At 49.6% G+C, this 17277-nt stretch overlaps 6 protein-coding genes across 6 annotated transcripts; 4 read left to right on the top strand and 2 right to left on the bottom strand.

Annotated features, from left to right (window-relative positions):
* Positions 1-107: 107 nt before the first annotated feature.
* K460DRAFT_286185 (uncharacterized protein) lies at positions 108-1388 on the top strand (the record flags this gene model as incomplete). The annotated part of the gene is made up of 2 exons (XM_040928868.1): positions 108-512; positions 576-1388. The coding sequence occupies 2 exons, from the start codon at positions 108-110 to the stop codon at positions 1386-1388; spliced, it is 1218 nt and encodes a 405-aa protein (XP_040787676.1).
* Positions 1389-2432: 1044 nt separating this feature from the next.
* On the top strand, positions 2433-2963 carry K460DRAFT_354965 (uncharacterized protein; the record flags this gene model as incomplete). The annotated part of the gene is made up of 1 exon (XM_040931838.1): positions 2433-2963. The coding sequence occupies one exon, from the start codon at positions 2433-2435 to the stop codon at positions 2961-2963; it is 531 nt and encodes a 176-aa protein (XP_040787677.1).
* Positions 2964-5281: 2318 nt separating this feature from the next.
* Positions 5282-7863, bottom strand: K460DRAFT_416429 (uncharacterized protein; the record flags this gene model as incomplete). Its single annotated transcript, XM_040937806.1, has 8 exons — positions 5282-5596; positions 5647-5800; positions 5851-6061; positions 6115-6333; positions 6384-6618; positions 6676-6790; positions 6851-7044; positions 7092-7863. The coding sequence occupies 8 exons, from the start codon at positions 7861-7863 to the stop codon at positions 5340-5342; spliced, it is 2157 nt and encodes a 718-aa protein (XP_040787678.1). The 3' UTR covers positions 5282-5339.
* A 453-nt stretch (positions 7864-8316) lies between these two features.
* On the top strand, positions 8317-10596 carry K460DRAFT_394844 (uncharacterized protein; the record flags this gene model as incomplete). The annotated part of the gene is made up of 5 exons (XM_040936019.1): positions 8317-8673; positions 8721-9546; positions 9602-10015; positions 10247-10347; positions 10405-10596. The coding sequence occupies 5 exons, from the start codon at positions 8317-8319 to the stop codon at positions 10594-10596; spliced, it is 1890 nt and encodes a 629-aa protein (XP_040787679.1).
* A 2724-nt stretch (positions 10597-13320) lies between these two features.
* On the top strand, positions 13321-15783 carry K460DRAFT_282090 (uncharacterized protein; the record flags this gene model as incomplete). The annotated part of the gene is made up of 1 exon (XM_040928544.1): positions 13321-15783. One exon carries the CDS (start codon positions 13321-13323, stop codon positions 15781-15783), a length of 2463 nt encoding a protein of 820 aa, XP_040787680.1.
* A 162-nt stretch (positions 15784-15945) lies between these two features.
* Positions 15946-16548, bottom strand: K460DRAFT_405392 (uncharacterized protein; the record flags this gene model as incomplete). The annotated part of the gene is made up of 2 exons (XM_040936843.1): positions 15946-16419; positions 16474-16548. The coding sequence occupies 2 exons, from the start codon at positions 16546-16548 to the stop codon at positions 15946-15948; spliced, it is 549 nt and encodes a 182-aa protein (XP_040787681.1).
* Between the last annotated feature and the right edge of the window lie 729 nt (positions 16549-17277).

Consider the following 17277-nt stretch of genomic DNA (forward strand, 5'->3'; position numbering starts at 1 on the left):
ATAGCCATTGTAATTGCCGCATCACCAAGCGTTCGGCGTAAATTCCGCGTCAGTGCTGGTGCTTGGCGATCTAATCTGATGCTAAAAGGTGCCGCAGGTACTTGACGATGTCGCCTGGTAAAAATTCTCACAGGCCGGTAAACGCCTACAGAGTTCCTGCCATGTTCAAAAACCTCTCGTACAAGCTTACTTCCGCCTGGTCATCGTCGGAGACGCCCACGTTGAAGAATAATGGCGAATTCGCCAAAGCGCAAAAGACGGAGGAGCTATTTCCGACCACCGACCCCGCCATCGATGGTGATGACTGCCTGCACGATTGCGCGACTTGCACCATCAAGTACCCGCGCAAATTCGACATCGACGAGACAGAAGAGCTCTATGGACACGTGAAGGGATGGAGTACGCATCTCCTAGTCGCGACGGGCAAGGCCGACTGGGTGCGAGATGTCGCGGATGAGAAGGGCAGCATCATGGAGGCCGTGGACAGAGGAAGTGTCCAGCCCAGCAATGGGGTGAGTCCTAATCCCCTTCTGCACCAGGTGCACTGATATGTGCTTGTTGCTAATACCAATCAGAAACTCATGCTCTCCGCCTCCGACATCCCCATTCCAGACCACTCCGACCACAGCACCACAGTACTATTACTCCCGGCCTGGCAGTTCATAGACGACGTCACGCCCGCAAACACACCAGAGCTTATCACCGAGTTTGTAAACCGCGGTCCGACCAACAATACGCCGCTCCATGCTCCCACAGCCGCGCTACCTACATCGATACCAGCGGACGAGTCTTCTTCCTCTGACCCAGCCTCTGCAGCCTCGCCCGCTACAATCCCACCCTCGATATCCACGGCATCGAGTCTCAAGGCGCGGCCATGTCCCCACAAATACTTGATCATGATGTGCAGTCAGAAAACGCGGGACGCTCGTTGTGGTCAGTCAGCACCTCTCCTCAAGAGGGAGTTTGAGCGGTTACTGCGGCCATTGGGCTTATACCGAGACCTGCACGATGAGCGGCCCGGCGGTGTAGGAATTTACTTCATAAGTCATGTTGGTGGGCACAAGTTCTCGGCCAATGTTATAATCTACCGGCATTCGTCAGTGGTAGAGCACCCCAAGGAAGCCAATGGTCACGTCAATGGTGTCCAGGAGGCACTAGAAGAGCTCAAGCTCGAGCACGAGGATGGACAAGAGGTGGTCCTCGATGTTAATGAGGAGCAGAAGGCGGAGGTTGACGGCGAGGCCGCGCAGTGTATATGGCTTGGTCGAGTGCGGCCAGAGGACTGCGAGAATATCATCAGGTACACACTACTGCAGGGGAAGGTGGTCAAACCTGCAAGGCAGTTAAGAGCCGGGTTTGATCGAAGTAAACAGTTGGCGAGTTGGTAAAGTCGTTGGTAATATTAACAGCATCGCAAACAACACATCCTTTAGTATGGGTGAACAACCGTTCAAACCTTCACTGACCGTACCACAACCCCACCAGCTGTAGAGCCACAATCCGCCCTCATACCGTAATGCTGGACAAGCATTCACCTTAATTCTCAGGTTGCTCTAGAGCCCCTTGCTTTTACAGCCATACGAGACTATATATGAACTACATGACTTCGTAGGAGAAGGAGGTGAATGCAAAGAGTCTCTAGACCCGGCGCAAGACGATATATATCAAAAGATCGTATTGCGACTGGGAAAAGAAGCCTCAAGAAAGAAAGAACGAAAGTTGAAAAACCGCGTGGTACCTATTGCTAAGTCAGAGGACTGAATTCTTGGTGGTACAGTCTTGTAGTTCTTGTCTTGGAGACTGCCTTACTTCGTATGACTAGAAATGTAATCCGGCTCCATATGACGTCCTAGCCATCCCTTCATAGGCCGTATGAGTCGCGGACTCACTGCTTCGTAAAGTTTAGATCCTTATGGCGAGCACTGCGCTGCCAAACCCAGCAACTTCGCGATTGACCTCTCACTGGCACTCCGCATACCACCTGCGATCAAAGCACCAAGTTGTTGAAAATGAAATCGGACTAGAGTTCTTAACAAGCAGACTCACGATGAGAAAGAGATTGAAGTCGCAAAGTTGAGTCTGATGAGCAGAGGGATGCAACCTCCTGCAGTTGAGGATGACGTGCGAGACGCGTGAAGCTCGCGACATCTTTTCCAATTTCCTCTAATGAGCTCATGGCGTCGCATGCCGTACTGAGCTACACCAGCCTCTACTGCTGATCATTGCTGTCGCTGTCTCGGTGGTAATGTGTAACGCGAGGAATGCTGAGACAGTGCTCATACCGATGTCCCTTGCTTCACTTCAACAGTCAGGCGATACTTGGCTCGACATCGCCCTGCCAGCATGCAGCTGTTGCATCATATAGTCTCTCTTCAAACTTCTTAGATACTAACTACATTCTTTTGTGTCGTCTTCTGATCACCAGTACCGCAATGGCGTCCGCTATCACATCAGCCGCCAACACAGCAACACCCGTCCGTAGAATATCGCGAAAAGCCCACCAGAACTCGGATTCCAACATAGCAGAGACTGAATGCGAAAAGACCGCTCCCTACATCACTACCAGTGACAGCCCCTTCCTCAACGCTTCAAATGCACCTCCTCAAACCAGCGACCTGCCGCACTCCCAAGTCAAACAATTCCTCGCCGGCTCCTCCATCGAGTCCGAGTCTGACGTCGAAGCTCAGCACACCGCTCGTTTCAAGAGAACAAACTGGAAGAAAAGAGTCGTCGCATACCTAGTCCTTGCCCTCGCCATCTTCGTGTGGTTAATGCTCATCGTCGGGGTGCTGGTGATGACGGATAACTTCATTCCCGGTGCGCTGCGATCGTACCAGGTCCTCAAAGATATGGGTGCCGAGCTGGCGAATGCGAAGTTTGAGGTTGCGGGACTGAAGGCGCAAGTAGCTACGCTGTGGCAGTATGTCAATCAGAAGCACTCGTTTCAGAAAACCGAGGAGTGAAAGAGAAAAAAGAATGGGAGCAGGGCAACATTCGGAGATGGCCACACTGTTCGAATTTAAGTCTTTAGTTGCTGTAATGCATGGTTGTTTATTAGGAAGAAGGTCAGAAGGGCTGGGTCAGGGAATAAAAGCCAGCTTCGCATCAAATCTGTGACATGGTGTCATGTACTTCTCCGCCCCCTCCCTTACTTCGCTTCGACTACATCATGAAATCCAATTCGCAACGACATAAGTAAAACTTAACATCAAGAGGACTGTTTGAAGCCATTGGTCTTTGTCATTATTACTCACTTCCCTATATCATTTATTCCACTGATTACGCGATCATATGCGCAAATCTACTACACCACCACCACCACAAGTACATCATCGGTGTCGAATCGGCTGCAACAAGCCAAAATTGTCTATAACTTATCATTCTACTAGTCACAATTGTCGAAATGCGTTGGTAATTGGTAGAGAAAAACAGCAAGTCATGTGAGGGCAGAGGCTTGAAGGTACGCTTGCGCAAAGAGCTCAAAACGGTGTCAACGGATTTCTCTGCTCGAAGTTAATTTTGGGGGTATAATCTATCTAGGGTAACAGTGCGGGACTATACTTGAAACTTCATTCGTGCTACAGGAGGCATGGGCCAAAGGAGCTGTTGTGGTACCTTCCGCTACCCGCGATGCATGGAAACTTGGCATCTTGCTTCTGCTATCTTGCTTCCTGTCCAACCGATCAAAAGCCAAGCTGCGCACGACTTGGTCATACATCTTGGACAACAAGGTTCGCGCATGAGACTGAGTGCAAGATGCATGTGACTGCGTCGAGGTGCACATGTGTAGCACACCGGTCGTGGGGGTCTAACGACTACGCATAACGTTCGTATACTGCTGGGTTATGCAAAGTTTCGCTTATTCCTGTAGCGCCTTCTGCTCGTTGACCAGAATCTCGGACGAAATCTCAGTTTAACGAAGAGGGAAGGGGGGGAACAAGGCATCCAAAAGCAGATGTCTGCAGCTTCCCCGCATGGTCTAGAATCGATCCCGGCCTCGGACCACATGGATTGTCTCTTGGAGGAAGACATGCGTAACCGAAACGATGCTCGTATCCGCCTTTGTGGGGGCTAAGCTGCCATGGCTACAGCACCCGGGAGTGTGCATACGCACACAGATGGGCCTGGCTTCTCAAACCTCTCACAAGGTGATTTCATTTTAGATATGCCCTGTCACTTTGTCGGAGACTTGTTGTTTTTCTCTTACTGTATTGTCGAGGTCAAACGAGTATGCGCCTTCGCCTGCTCGGCCAAATGTTGGAAAGGTTGCAGACACAGAGCTGCACACGGTCAGCCAATCTCTTTCGGCTAACTTCAAATGGTTGAGGTCGCGGTGCCGCAACATCGAGATAGTGCTTAGGCCGGTGACATGTGCAAGCAGCCGGAGCTCTGTGCGGTACATGCCACCGCCATCGTATTCGGAACCAAACTTCAGCTCACCTCACCCCAATTTTCTGGCGAAAGGCTCTAGCTGTGCATATTGCTTTTTCGGACAGAGGGTTGCAGTGGGGAATCGGGAAGACTGCCAATGAGCGACCTGCGCGGCGTGTGGCCACTCGCATGAATCGAACCGCTTCTCATTGATTCTGCAGCTCCTCCCCAATGGTGCATTTGTTTTGTCGTATGCTGCACAACACCTTGTAGGACAACGCATCAGAGGGAATATTCATGTGGTCCTGCAGGTCGTCACCTTCAAGCAAACATAACAGGCATTAAAAAAGTGACAAGGCAACTCTCAAAACGGGCCAAGGGCCTGACGCCACAATCGCATCAACGAATAAGCGAGATTGGTGCAATGTTGCTTTTGTTTGCTAACAGTCTAGACGAGAGTTGTAGCCAATAACGATAGGTGATCATTTTCCAAGAATTGCTCTCGTATGCATCAAACCCTGCCCGTATGCTCCTCCACGTGTAGTACAACACCGGCGGATGTCACTCGACTGACCGGTTTTTCTCCCTAAGCAGCCGCTTTCTATCTGGGTGGGTTTCATTGTCTATTGATTTTACTATGCACCTTGCGATTGCATGCTATCCGCACACTATCACATGGAATCATGGTCTCAATTCCATGGTTCCAGGCGATGACCACGCTAGCAGGACAGAAACTGTCATTCAGTGGAAACTTCAGATGTGGGTGAGTTTCATGGTCAGCAATATTGTGCGTCCCGACGAATGTTGAAAGTTATGTTGTTCTGAAATAGATGAACGGTGACACGCTTACTGGACATGGGCTACATGTATTAACTCCGCGAGAGGGTAGCGATGCGTGAAAGCAATATTTGAAACTATGAACGATGATATTACAACTTTGAGAGATGCTACGTGATGGGTGTCCCTCTTCACTCTGTTCCAGGCACGAATGCAGCCGGGACCGAGAATGAATCGACAGAACGTCGAAGTTCCTCGCCATCGCTTACAGCCGGCCACCGGGCGGTAATTTTCATATCTCTATCGATGAAAGTCATTTCAATGAGGAGCTCCACAACGCATAGCTGGCCCTTTCGCAGCGGTCCTTCCTTCGTCATATCGTTAAGAATCATTTCTCTCTGATCAGATGAGAGGTAAAACCAGATTTTCCCGAGCTTATCAGTTTTATCTTTGAAAAGGTTAGTAATGCTTGTACAGAACATCTCGTGGCTCCCATACTTATGTTGTAGGGATGACTGCGTCGATAGAAGTCCCGTGTACATGTCTGTGAACTATACAGCACCTGCCCTGCTTTCCATATTTTATCTTCGGCAACGAAGGAATAAATGGATTTAAAGGTCACAGGATGTATGGGTGCCAGTGGAGGCTGATCCTACAACACCATTAGCGGCTATTTGGTCACTCAATAAATAATGCACTTACTTTTTTGATGATCCACTCAATAGTCCCGTCGATCACCAATTCTCCATCAATGTTACATGGCGTTTGTTGCATATGTGGCACATTCAACTCTGGTTCGTAAGGAATGTGTCGATAGATGCCAATGCTCTGTCGAGGGATCCGGGCTGGGCCATGTGTCTTATCCAAAGCTCGAATGATGCCGCCAATGGCAACGCCATCTGCACTGGTATTTCTGATCAAGGTTAGACCGGATGGAAATGGGTGTAAAATTGAATCACAACTGACGTTGGCGAGCAAATGAGCTTAGTGTTGCTCTTGCTTGCGGCATTCTGAGCGTCGAGTCGTATTCTCAGATAATCCTTCAATGCTGGAGAATCTCCAAAACCTCCAATGAGCACAGCTTTGTCGATTTCGGCCCCTTTTGCGGTTGCTTCGTTGATCTGCTCAATCATAAGGTCCCCGATGGCTTTCAGGGACGGCATAAAAATATGCAACATATCATCGCTAGCAGGTTTAGTCCACCAGCAGCCTAAAGTGCGCAATGGGACACTTACTACGAGAGAACGAAACTAGATCCTGTGAGCCTAGGGTTGGGCTCACAGACGGACGGGTCCTGTATAAAGAAAGAGAACAACTGTCTTTTATCGAGGTAGTTGAAACTTCGCTTGTAGCTGTCTTCGAATTTCGATGCCCAGCATGCGTCAAGTATCGTTTTGATACCAGGCCCACAAATGCGTAGGACAAAGTCATAAAAGCGTTGGTTAATATCACTTGATCCAACCATTGCACCTGACGAAAACCAGTCAGCTTTACCTTTATCAAGGTAGGACTCAAGTACAAGTTTACCTGATGGAGTGTTGATCTCAGTCTTCAAGCGTAATGGGTACTCGTTTTCAACCATGTAAGAAGCCAGATCTGCTGTGCCACCTCCTGCATCGATAACCAGAAACGTCTCCATGATCTGGAAAGAGTACCAGCTATTAGCCTTGCGTCTAATTTGCAAACGAAGACATGGATGTACCTTTAAATTGTGCGACCTTGACTTGAGTGCATGCGAAGCGCCCGCTTCAGCCTCATTTACGAGGAAGAGAGTCGACTTTTTCTCCTCTCCGAAGTACCCAAGCTGGGAAGCCTTCATAGCCTGTTCGACAAGGCGACTCATGGTGTGGAGTGCTTTTGGCCCCCAACATACAGGAACAGTTATGATGAGTTCAACTGAAGGAACAATTAACGTCAAATAGTGCACATTCTGGAATACGTACTGGTGCTATCGTGACGCAATCCGTGATTGCGCTGAAGCTCGGATTTTGCGTGCTTGAGATAGTAGGTTAGGGTATGTATTAACGTATCGTCACAGTTTTTAATCAGCCCACGATCCTTCAGTAACTGCTCGAGACGAGCACGCTGATCCTGACAAGTCTTGTCATCCTGGTTAATAAGGAGCTTCATTCTTTGAACATGACACAAAACTTCGTAGCCCTCTCGAAGAACGGTTCCGGTCAACCATTGCTGTGCTTCGTAGCCGTATAACGTCTTGTATTCATACCTAACCCTTCTATCCCTGGGTCTGGGCCTCAGACCAATGGGCAGTGGGGGAGTTGGGATTCGCCGTTTTAAGTATAATACTTCGGTAGGAACCTGTCTGCCACCCTGGTACTGCATATGATCGCCTTTAAAACCACCGATAGTCAGCGGCTGCTCAGGATCTCCATCATTCATAACATATGAAAGCGAGCAGTAAGTCGTTCCAAAATCCAACGATAACCGACAATCAGGTTTCTTCAAATCCGAGGGCTGGGGAGGGTTCAAAGTGTCCTGCGCACCGGGCGATACATTGATGCTTTCGTTGGCGGCTCCGATAACGTCGTCGACAATGTTCTCATCATGTTCATCAACTGAACTTGGGGTCGAAGGGCGGCGTCTCTTCCTAGCTGTTCGACTTGAGTAAGAGGAAGGGGTCCATCCCGGACCGGTCTGTCGCGTGATCCGATTGAGTGGTGTCACTGTTCGACCTTTTTGGCCCGCGCGCAGCATACTCGCGAATTTCGGTCTGTGCCGGGAAAAAGACGTCGATGGCTATCGATTGTGTGATGAATGAAAAATAGAGGAAGGTAACAGGAAGTAACAGGAAGTAACAGTCCCGGGTGAGGATAGAGAGACATGAAGGGTTCCTGGTTGTGGCGCAAGGTGTGCTACAGCTGATGGATATTGATTGGTCAGTCAAAGACCCACTGGCAAGCCCAGGTTTGATGCACAATGACCAAAAAGATCCTTGTTGCGGAATTATGCAGTCAAGGACATGCGCATATCTAGGGTAGACGAAAAGTCGGTGACGAGAGTCGCAGGGCAGGCGCCCCTGTACGACAATAGCAAATGACGACAGGAAGCTAGCCAAAGAAGTAAAACAGGACTGGTATTCATTATAGTAGGGCTAACCAGTCAAGGAACCCAGAATACCCGGAAGCAGATTGCTGTCAACGCTCTATTATGAAATCGCAACGAATATGGACGGTCGAGGAGAAAGCTTTCATTCTCAACTACACCGACGTATGCATCGCCGAAGGCCACGATTTCATCAAATCAGTCCCAAAGGAATTTCGGAAATTGTCGGACAAGACATTAGCAGCTGTCTGCTTTCCTAGGCAACTGCACAGATTGGCGTTACGATTTTGCGTGGAGCAGCATAAAGAGGGAGCCGACATGATCGCTAACGGAACCAAATACCTGGATATATCAACACTGCCTGAAGACCTCAAGAACGCAATGAATAGCCAGCGTCTAGAACTGGAGATGAATAGCTTGGATGAGCGTGAGGAACGCATAGCTTCAAGTATTCAGGATAAGGTTAGTACTAACTCCTCGTACACGGCAACCTGTTGACTCAACGAAAGAACCCTGTCCACGAGGCTACAGCAATGTCTTCTGAGGGAACGCAATCTGACTCTTCAGGATCGGAAAAGAGACGATACTCGTCGTCAAGTTATACACCAAGCTCAAAGAAACATCGCTCTCTTAGCAGCAACCGCACGCCCAGACTTGCACCACGAACTGCCGCTCCAATAGCCTCTCAAGGATTGACTCCTATCGCGCCAAACGTCGAGAGCGCGACACCTAAGATATCAGTCGATCCACCCCTGGATCAATCTTTCTTGGACCGTTTGGAACGCCAATATAGCAAGACATTAGTGGGAAATGTATCAGACATCGTGCGTAGCAGACTCACCAGTGTTCGGAGGATCATCGAAGAAGATCCAGCTACCGCATTTGCAAAGGTAGTTGAAGTCCTGGCCTCACTTGAAGAACGCTGCACTAAAAAGGACGACTTGCTTAACGATTTGTTCGGGCCGCAAGATTGGTGTGCAAGTGTGACATTTCCTCCATTGCCTTCGTCACACGAACTCGAAAAGGAATGGATAGCCATACGGTATCAGATCCAGTGCGCCGCTGGCAGCATCCTACAAGGTGAACTAGACGCACCACATATTGCGAATTATGTTGGCCGTGGCATTGAAGACATCGTTAACTACGAAATGGTCCTACCCGGAGACCTCCCCAGTTATATCCAACAGCTGGTTCTACCATTGTGGAGTTCTCATGCTATGCAGGGGATGTTGAGTGCTGTACTGGTCATTTCACTGTTCGGAACCCCCGACCCAATGCATGAGGTAGGGAATTGGAGAGTAGACACCAAGATCCTCGAGATTGTGGCACAACTTGGTGAGCAGCAGCGTGAACAAGACGTTAATGGTTCTTTCAACTGACCTCACCATAGCAGACGCCAAAGCAGAGAAGCAGCTAGACCATGCAAGCACCAAGCTCTTGTTCGACGACCAGGACTACCAGGACACGGTGGTGCGTCCTCGGGTCGATACTATTGCGCAGCTCTTGTGTCAATGTTGGGAAGCTATGCGTCCCAGTGATAGCGTGCCCGTCACTATTGCCGGGGCACACTCGTGGTTAAAACGTGCTGTTAAGCTCAAGCAGGACATGGTCGTCAGCCCAGAAGAGTACAGAATCATTTACTGTCGGCCTGGAATGCTATACGACCCTACTTGGATGCGCGCTGAAAATGGAGATGGCGGTGCGAGCGAGGTCCCATCTGGAGCGTGTAGCGACCGCCCGGTCCTGACGTGCCTATTTCCCGCACTTTTTCTACTGCCTACGGACATGAATGTGGACACGCCAGGTAGGTATGCAAAGGACAAACGCTTCTTTCCTTCACGAGACGAGATGAAAGGTTTGGGGGGTATGCGCAGAATTGTGCCGGCTGTTGTGTTGTTGCGGCGTGCGGAGAAATGATGAGGACCACCTGGTGCCTGCTAGTGTTGCCGGGGGCGGGCTGTGCCGCGGGTGTCCCCGCCTCACGAAATTAGAATTCTCCTATGTTGCAACCCTCTTGACAGCAAACATGTTATAGTCACAATCAGAACGTCGCTGTCAAGCTTGTCATTGCAACACGGAAATAATCTTCAGCCGGCTAGCCAACCACGGCGTCTCTGCAGATTCACTCTTGGCCTCGTACGTAGTTGATCGATTGATCTTGGTCCTAGATCAGACAATCCCCCACGCGTGCAGGCATCGTGCTTGACAAGCTACATGATGCATGCCAGTTACTCTCCAGATGCGACCACGCTCCTCGATGTACTCGCGGCCGTTGCCACTTTGCCGCAGTTCATCACGATCGGTACCCAAAAGGGGCGTCCGGCTGCAGTACCACCAGCTGTCCAGGAGACACGAGTTTTTTTCTTCATATTAGAAGCGACTTGAACGGGTCGGAAAGACGGCCCGTTGCTAGTTTCGCCATTGCGCATCGCATGGAATATATGTTGTGTAAATGCAGAGATGGTAGCAAACAAAAGGCGACGACATCGATTGCTACCTGACGTTTTACAACATTCAGATTGAGTCTATCGCTCAACCCGTCCAAGAGCGACTAGTCACAATCTTATGTACTTCATGCTAGGATGCTGGACAAGGCAGTGGACTGCGTGCGTGTGACGAGCCAGCAGCGCGCTATCCCGATATTACACAGTTAGACACATCATTTCTAGGCTTGCACATATGTTGACATATACAAGGGTCGTACGATCTACCGTAAGTTGCCAGCTACATGAACCTGACTTGTCAATTTCGCTCTTACATAACAACATGCGGTGTGGGTGTGGGTGATGCGGACAAGTCCGAAAGATGGCAAGCCACGGTCAACAGTTCCAAGAGAAAACTGCTTATTCTCGCCTAACCTGGTGAAGGCACAAGTGGTTAGCGACAAAATCCTGCTGGTTTTCTCGGCAATGGCGTCGGGTATGGAAGTCTTATCCGTTGAACACGCTGATCATGGTATTACATACGTGTGGATATACTGGTGAGTCCGATGTGAGGCTAGACGTTGTAGTGCAAAGCAACTGAGCTTCTCTCATCACGCCAGGGCCCTTGATCTCCCAATCTGCAAATCCGTTTGCTGATGCAAAATTTAACGTCGTCCTATACATCGGAGGAGTGAGGGATGATCATGAGTTTACGTTTGCCCCATCCTTCTACATGTGGCTCCTAAAACAGACCTCCGACTGATAAGAGACAAGGTAAATTGGCAACGCTAGCGTCAAAGAGACTCAAATCCTGAATGTCTCTCGGATACCAAGAGTGGGGCCTTCCAGAGCGTGTTGTGAAGATGACGGTTCACTCACCAGGCAGCCTGGCTTTGACTGTTGCCTGGATCAGTGTCGATGCCATAGCTTATTGCGATACTGTTGCTGGGGCTAGACATATTCCCAACATACATACGGATGATCTTGAGTGGATGTACTTGTCTTTACGCGTCGATCACTTATCCGACGAGCCGTAAGGTTCATACCTACCTCCAGAAATAGTAACGAATTAACAGCGAGCGCTTCGATGCGTATGGAAGTCTCGACTTGTCTCAAATGAAAGATTAGCTTCCGCTGTTCTCCAAAGGCTCGCCTGGGTGTTCCATGTTGTAGCATCAGCCCAGATGTGAGCCTGGATTCTCACAACTTCAACTCTTTCCATGTTTCTTTCAGAGAACCAGGAGAATTGGAACGGCCAAATAATTGAGAAATAGGCTATCCTTTAGTGTTGTTCCCATGTGGCGTGTCTCGATCAGGACGTCCTTTACGCAACTATACACCGGTCAAGGGCAGGCGGCTACAGGAACCAAGCCTCTGACTGATAGTCGGGAGTGGATTTGCCGAACGAATAGAGTGCACGTGGCGTTTATAACGAGAGTTATATCCGTAGGCACTAAGACCAATAAGAGTGCTAATCAGGTTGCAAACAAGCTACGATAGCCGCGATGGACTGGATCGCATGATGGACTTACGCCACTACGACCACACGTGTCAGTAGTTGTCGATCGTGGAATCGCATAGAAGACTAAGAGGCGTAGTTGTATCAAGGCTATTCGCGAAGGTAAATCGTACGTGCGAGGTTGAACCAAAGGCTCCAATGCTCGATAGCGCATCTCTACGGTCGACAGCCATTCTTTCCACAACCATATCGAAGAACTGTCAAGAAGAAAGTGCAAGCAAATACAAGCAAAAGTGCGTAAAAACGACAAAACTGTTTATTCGTCAATGATGATACGTCGCTATTAATAACCGGGGGATCGGCGCTCCGCGCTTAAGATCGATCGCGCAAAAGCCGCACGACCCCACCCAGAAAACGTCGAAACAAACTCCATCTCGACCGTTTCCACGACCATAACGCCGCGCAAAATCATGCTGATGCCACGGAGTCTTGAAAATACATCCCTCATTCGCTCAGCTTAGCATAAACAACAATACTCTCTAACATTGGGGCCTTGACATTCGTTTCAGTGCAATATGAAGCTCGAAGCGCCTTTATACTGTGCCACATCGTCATCATCAACTTAGCCTCATAATGGGGCCAAGTACTAATAATAAGCTTACCTGCATATGTTATTCATAACGCGGCGGCAACAGTGCACTAGCCTATCCATCCAACCACGCCAGCGGTTATACCACTGCTCTGTACGGCTACACCCTCACCGGCGTTCCGGCCTGACAGCTCCCGAAGCTTACGCCGCACGCAAGTTTCCTGGAAACGGCCCTCAGCCGCCTCTCTTGGCATGTTTTTCTGGAGGCTGGGATGGGTCATTGCGCGTAGGCCGTACGGTGAATGGTGGGTTAGCTCGGCAATGCAGCATTTTCTAGAACGAAGGCATAGTTGGCATGCACGCCTCAGTAACAGCAGTGTTTGATGTTTCAAGCATACTCCAATCATAGAAGTGGCCTGTGGAGGCTTATACTGCAGCATGCAGCGATCATGTGAAGTGCAGGTAGGTATACAGTAGGAGCATGCAGCCTCTTTCCAGTCACAGGTATCTCTCTACTATCCAACCCCCGAAGTATTGCTCTCTTGTTTATTTTTTAATTTATATCGAACTGGTAGATCCAGTACTTGCATTCGTTCCAAATGCCTTATCCAATTTCAATCCCCAGCTCCAAGTCGAACATGTCACGCCCACTCCGAAGTCCAATGCGTTGGCCCGCCTTCCCAGATATTCCCATCTACCTCGAAGCTGCCGACGAACGAGCAACCGCAAAGACATACGGTACAACTCCGACAACTCCTACCACTCCTGAAATTGCTCCTGGAATTTTATCCCATGGCAGTCCTACACACCTACGACCAGGGCCTGTCCACGTCCCACAACCGAGTCCAATTGACCCAAGCCCTACCACAACGATACAAACATCGAGTGACCGCTCTATCATATGGCCAATACCTGAGCCACCACCAGAGATTCAGCAACAGCAACCTCGTCGACCAGCTCTCCGCTTTTTCCCTACAGAGCGGCCGCGAGTTCGTCTCGATGGCGTTCCAACTTTGCAGATACCACAGATCAATGAGAAGACACCAATCAGCAGCATCCACCCAGGCCTGGGCATTGTCAATGGTCTCCCTAAGCCGCCATCCATTGAGATATCACCACCCGAGAAAGAGAAGTCCGACTCTTCACCCAACATTGCCCAACGGATAGAAGAGACGCTGTGGAGATACAGTGCTTCAGGGAACATCCTAAAGAGGTGGTTGCTGGAAGTCATCAGTTGGCTCTTCAGCGCAATCTGCATGGCTGCCATCATAGGCGTCCTTATCAAATTCAAAGACGAGCCACTGTCAAAATGGGTGTTAGCTGAGAAGACTGGCTTGACACTGAACACGTATATCTCCATTCTCTCAAAGATGGCCGGTGCTGCCCTTATCCTCCCGGTTTCCGAAGCTCTTGGACAATTGAAGTGGAGTTGGTTCTTAGAGAATTCGAAGCAGATGTGGGACTTCGAGATCTTCGACAATGCTTCCAGGGGGCCATGGGGCTCGCTATTGCTCTTGATACGAACCAAAGCAAGAGCGCTGGCAGCACTAGGAGCTATGATCATGCTATGCTCTTTGGCACTAGACCCTTTCTTCCAGCAAGTCGTTGACTTCCCAGATCGATGGATGGTGCAGAATGCATCTAGTGCAATTCCAAGGGTTATGACCTACCAACCATCTTATCTCAAATACTTCATGCTCGGGGAGGAGCAAGGCCAGGTCGATCAGAGCCTTGTTCCAATTCTCGAAAAGTATTTCTATGAGAATGGAACACAACCGGTTCCGTTTGGAAACGGAACCCGCCCGGATATACCACTTTCATGTCCGACAAGCAATTGTACCTGGCCAGAATATGAAACACTCGCGGTTTGCAGCAGCTGTGTTGAGGTATCTAGCCTTCTTAACATTACCTATGCTTGCAAAGACAACGCAACGATCGATTGGAGCGCCAACTGGACAGGACCCCTACCCAAGGTACCGTATCCAAACGGTACAGTATGCGGGCATTTTTTGAATGCGACGAGTACTGCACCAATACTTCTGTCAGGATACATTGTCAACGAAACTAAGACAGGGCCTACAATTGGCGAGGCCTTGCTAGTGCGTACCATTCCTCTCACCGACTTCGACACAAAGGAGCCTTACTACGGAGTTGGTTCGGTTAATTTCAAGGAAATTCGCAACCCCCTCCTTGATGCCTTGATCGCGTCTGCAGTCGGTGGTCCAGACAGCGTATATGACAGAAAAGCCCCTCTGGTGCATGAGTGCATACTCTCGTGGTGCGTCCAGACCATCAAGTCCTCGTATGACTGGGGAAGGTATAGCGAGAACATCACGTCAACATTCTTAAATGTTGATGTTGAGCCCTTCTCATGGCCTTGGGAGGTCTTCGAGGCTCAGACCGGTGCGAACCTTGTCTACACGCAGAACATCACACTTGAACCTCCTGCATCGGGTGCACATCGCTCGGACTCAACTGTTTTTAACACCACCTACACAGTAGACAATACCACGACCTTCAATGCAATGGCCAAATTCGACGACTTTTTCCCTTCGTTCTACACCGCCGAAGATGCTTCCGCGGATGCTATTCTGAGGTTTAAGAATTATGCCCGAGGACCATCGACTCGAAAACTTGACTTTAATCCATGGCAAGCACCGAATAATCTTTCACGACACATGGAGAGATTGGCTGTAGCCTTGACTAACGTTATAAGATCTTCCAACAATAAACAAATGACCCCGGGCGAAGCGTATAACAAGGAAAATTTTGTCTCGGTTCGCTGGGAATGGCTCACCCTTCCACTCGGGCTTCTTTGTATATCTTTCATATTCCTTGCCGCCACGGTTGCGAAGTCTGCCGCTGAACGTGATCGCGTTGGTGTATGGAAGACATCAGCGTATGCTACTCTTCTTTACGGATTGCCGGATGAGATGCAGCAGAAGATCACTAGATCAGCAAGCACTGGGACGCCGAGAGCCAAGGCAAAAGAGTTGAAAGTGAAATTGCAACCCAATCAAGGGTGGAGAGTATCTGGGAATTTGTTTTCCCCCTTCACGACAAAACCCCGGCTAAATCAGCCCCCTCCCGGCTGGATATGAATAGTCCAAAAACTCCAAACTAGATATTAAGAAATGGTTACAAAAAGAACTGCCTCTGAATCCGTCCCGACTAGCGGCCACGTTAAAGTCGAGGTCTTCGCAAAACGAGAATATTTGCCAAAAGAGAAGGGGTTGTTGACCGAGGCCTGCTCAACCAGACAATCAACCAAAAAGCATTCCATAGGCCCGGTCGACGAACGACTTTTTGATCTTTCTCCAGCCACTTGTTGGACGGATCACTCTCTTGTGCCAGCCATCTGTTGGGCGGATCACCCTCTTGTGCCAGCCATCTGTTGGACGGATCACCCTCTTGTGCCAGCCATCTGTTGGACGGATCACTCTCTTGTGCCAGCCATCTGTTGGGCGGATCACCCTCTTGTGCCAGCCATCTGTTGGACGGATCACCCTCTTCTCAGAGGTGTGATCCGCAATCTTATCTCCAATATCTACATCATCCTCGTCGACTTCTTCTTTAACATTCGTCAGAGACTCTTCACGCTTGCCCTCAATGACGATGTCAGGCCGAGCCTCCACCGGTAGTGCTTCGATTATTGGGTTACGTTTAAGGACATCAGGAAGTTCTTCGGCCAAGGAAACTTCGTCGCGACGATTGATTTCAGCGTTTAGGGAGCTACTCTGTTGCAACTGTTATTATTTTGTGTCTGTTGGATGTCGAGTATATGAACTCACCTCATGCCACGGCAAAGGCGCAGCGATCAGCGGCAACACCAAGGATGCAACAAGAAGGATCGTGCGTCCGTGCATTGTTGTGGTGACTGATGGTAGTTGATGGTCTTTGACAGAGTATGGTGGCACTCGAGGGAGGCTGCGTCTGTTGTTTGAATGAGAGGATGTTGGCACGGCCAAGCAAGATTATCTAGGTGAAGAGGTGGTAGGCCTGTGGATCCGCCTCGATGGATGCGACCATGAACGTGGGAAGTGTCAATGCATTTATCCATTCTGACACCCATAATCACAGACGGTCCCGAAGTTTTGCACGAACCCTCATCTCCACCGGCGCTTCAACCCGTAGCGAGACCCCTCACCTCGATAACCGCCTTTAAGCCACCGACGCTACGCTGCATGCATAGACCAGGCACGAACAACGATGATTGTATGCGGAGGTTATCAATCATTGGAAGGGAGAATGGAAAGCATAACTGTTGGGGACACATTCGGCAAGCTGAAACTTGAAGACCGACGCGACTGGAACACAAGGCGTTAGGCCGGACCTCGTGGAGGTCTGACAACGCGTCGCAATGGATCGCAAAGCCCCTGGCATTTTCATCACATCGAGTTATCACATTTCGAAGCGCTCAATGGGCTCTCTACAAGGCGAATCTATAGACATTCTGTACGTACGATTCTCCACCTGTAATTTCCCTCGTCCTCCACAAGTGCAAGAACGATTTCTAACCAATCGAAGGTCAAATCGCGGTAGGGTGTGACTTGGCGACGTTTTAGCCCTGTCGGTGGAGCTGAAGCGATTGGCTC

This window comes from Cucurbitaria berberidis, assembly GCF_010015615.1.
Source record: "Cucurbitaria berberidis CBS 394.84 unplaced genomic scaffold K460scaffold_3, whole genome shotgun sequence".
NCBI lineage: Eukaryota > Fungi > Ascomycota > Dothideomycetes > Pleosporales > Cucurbitariaceae > Cucurbitaria > Cucurbitaria berberidis.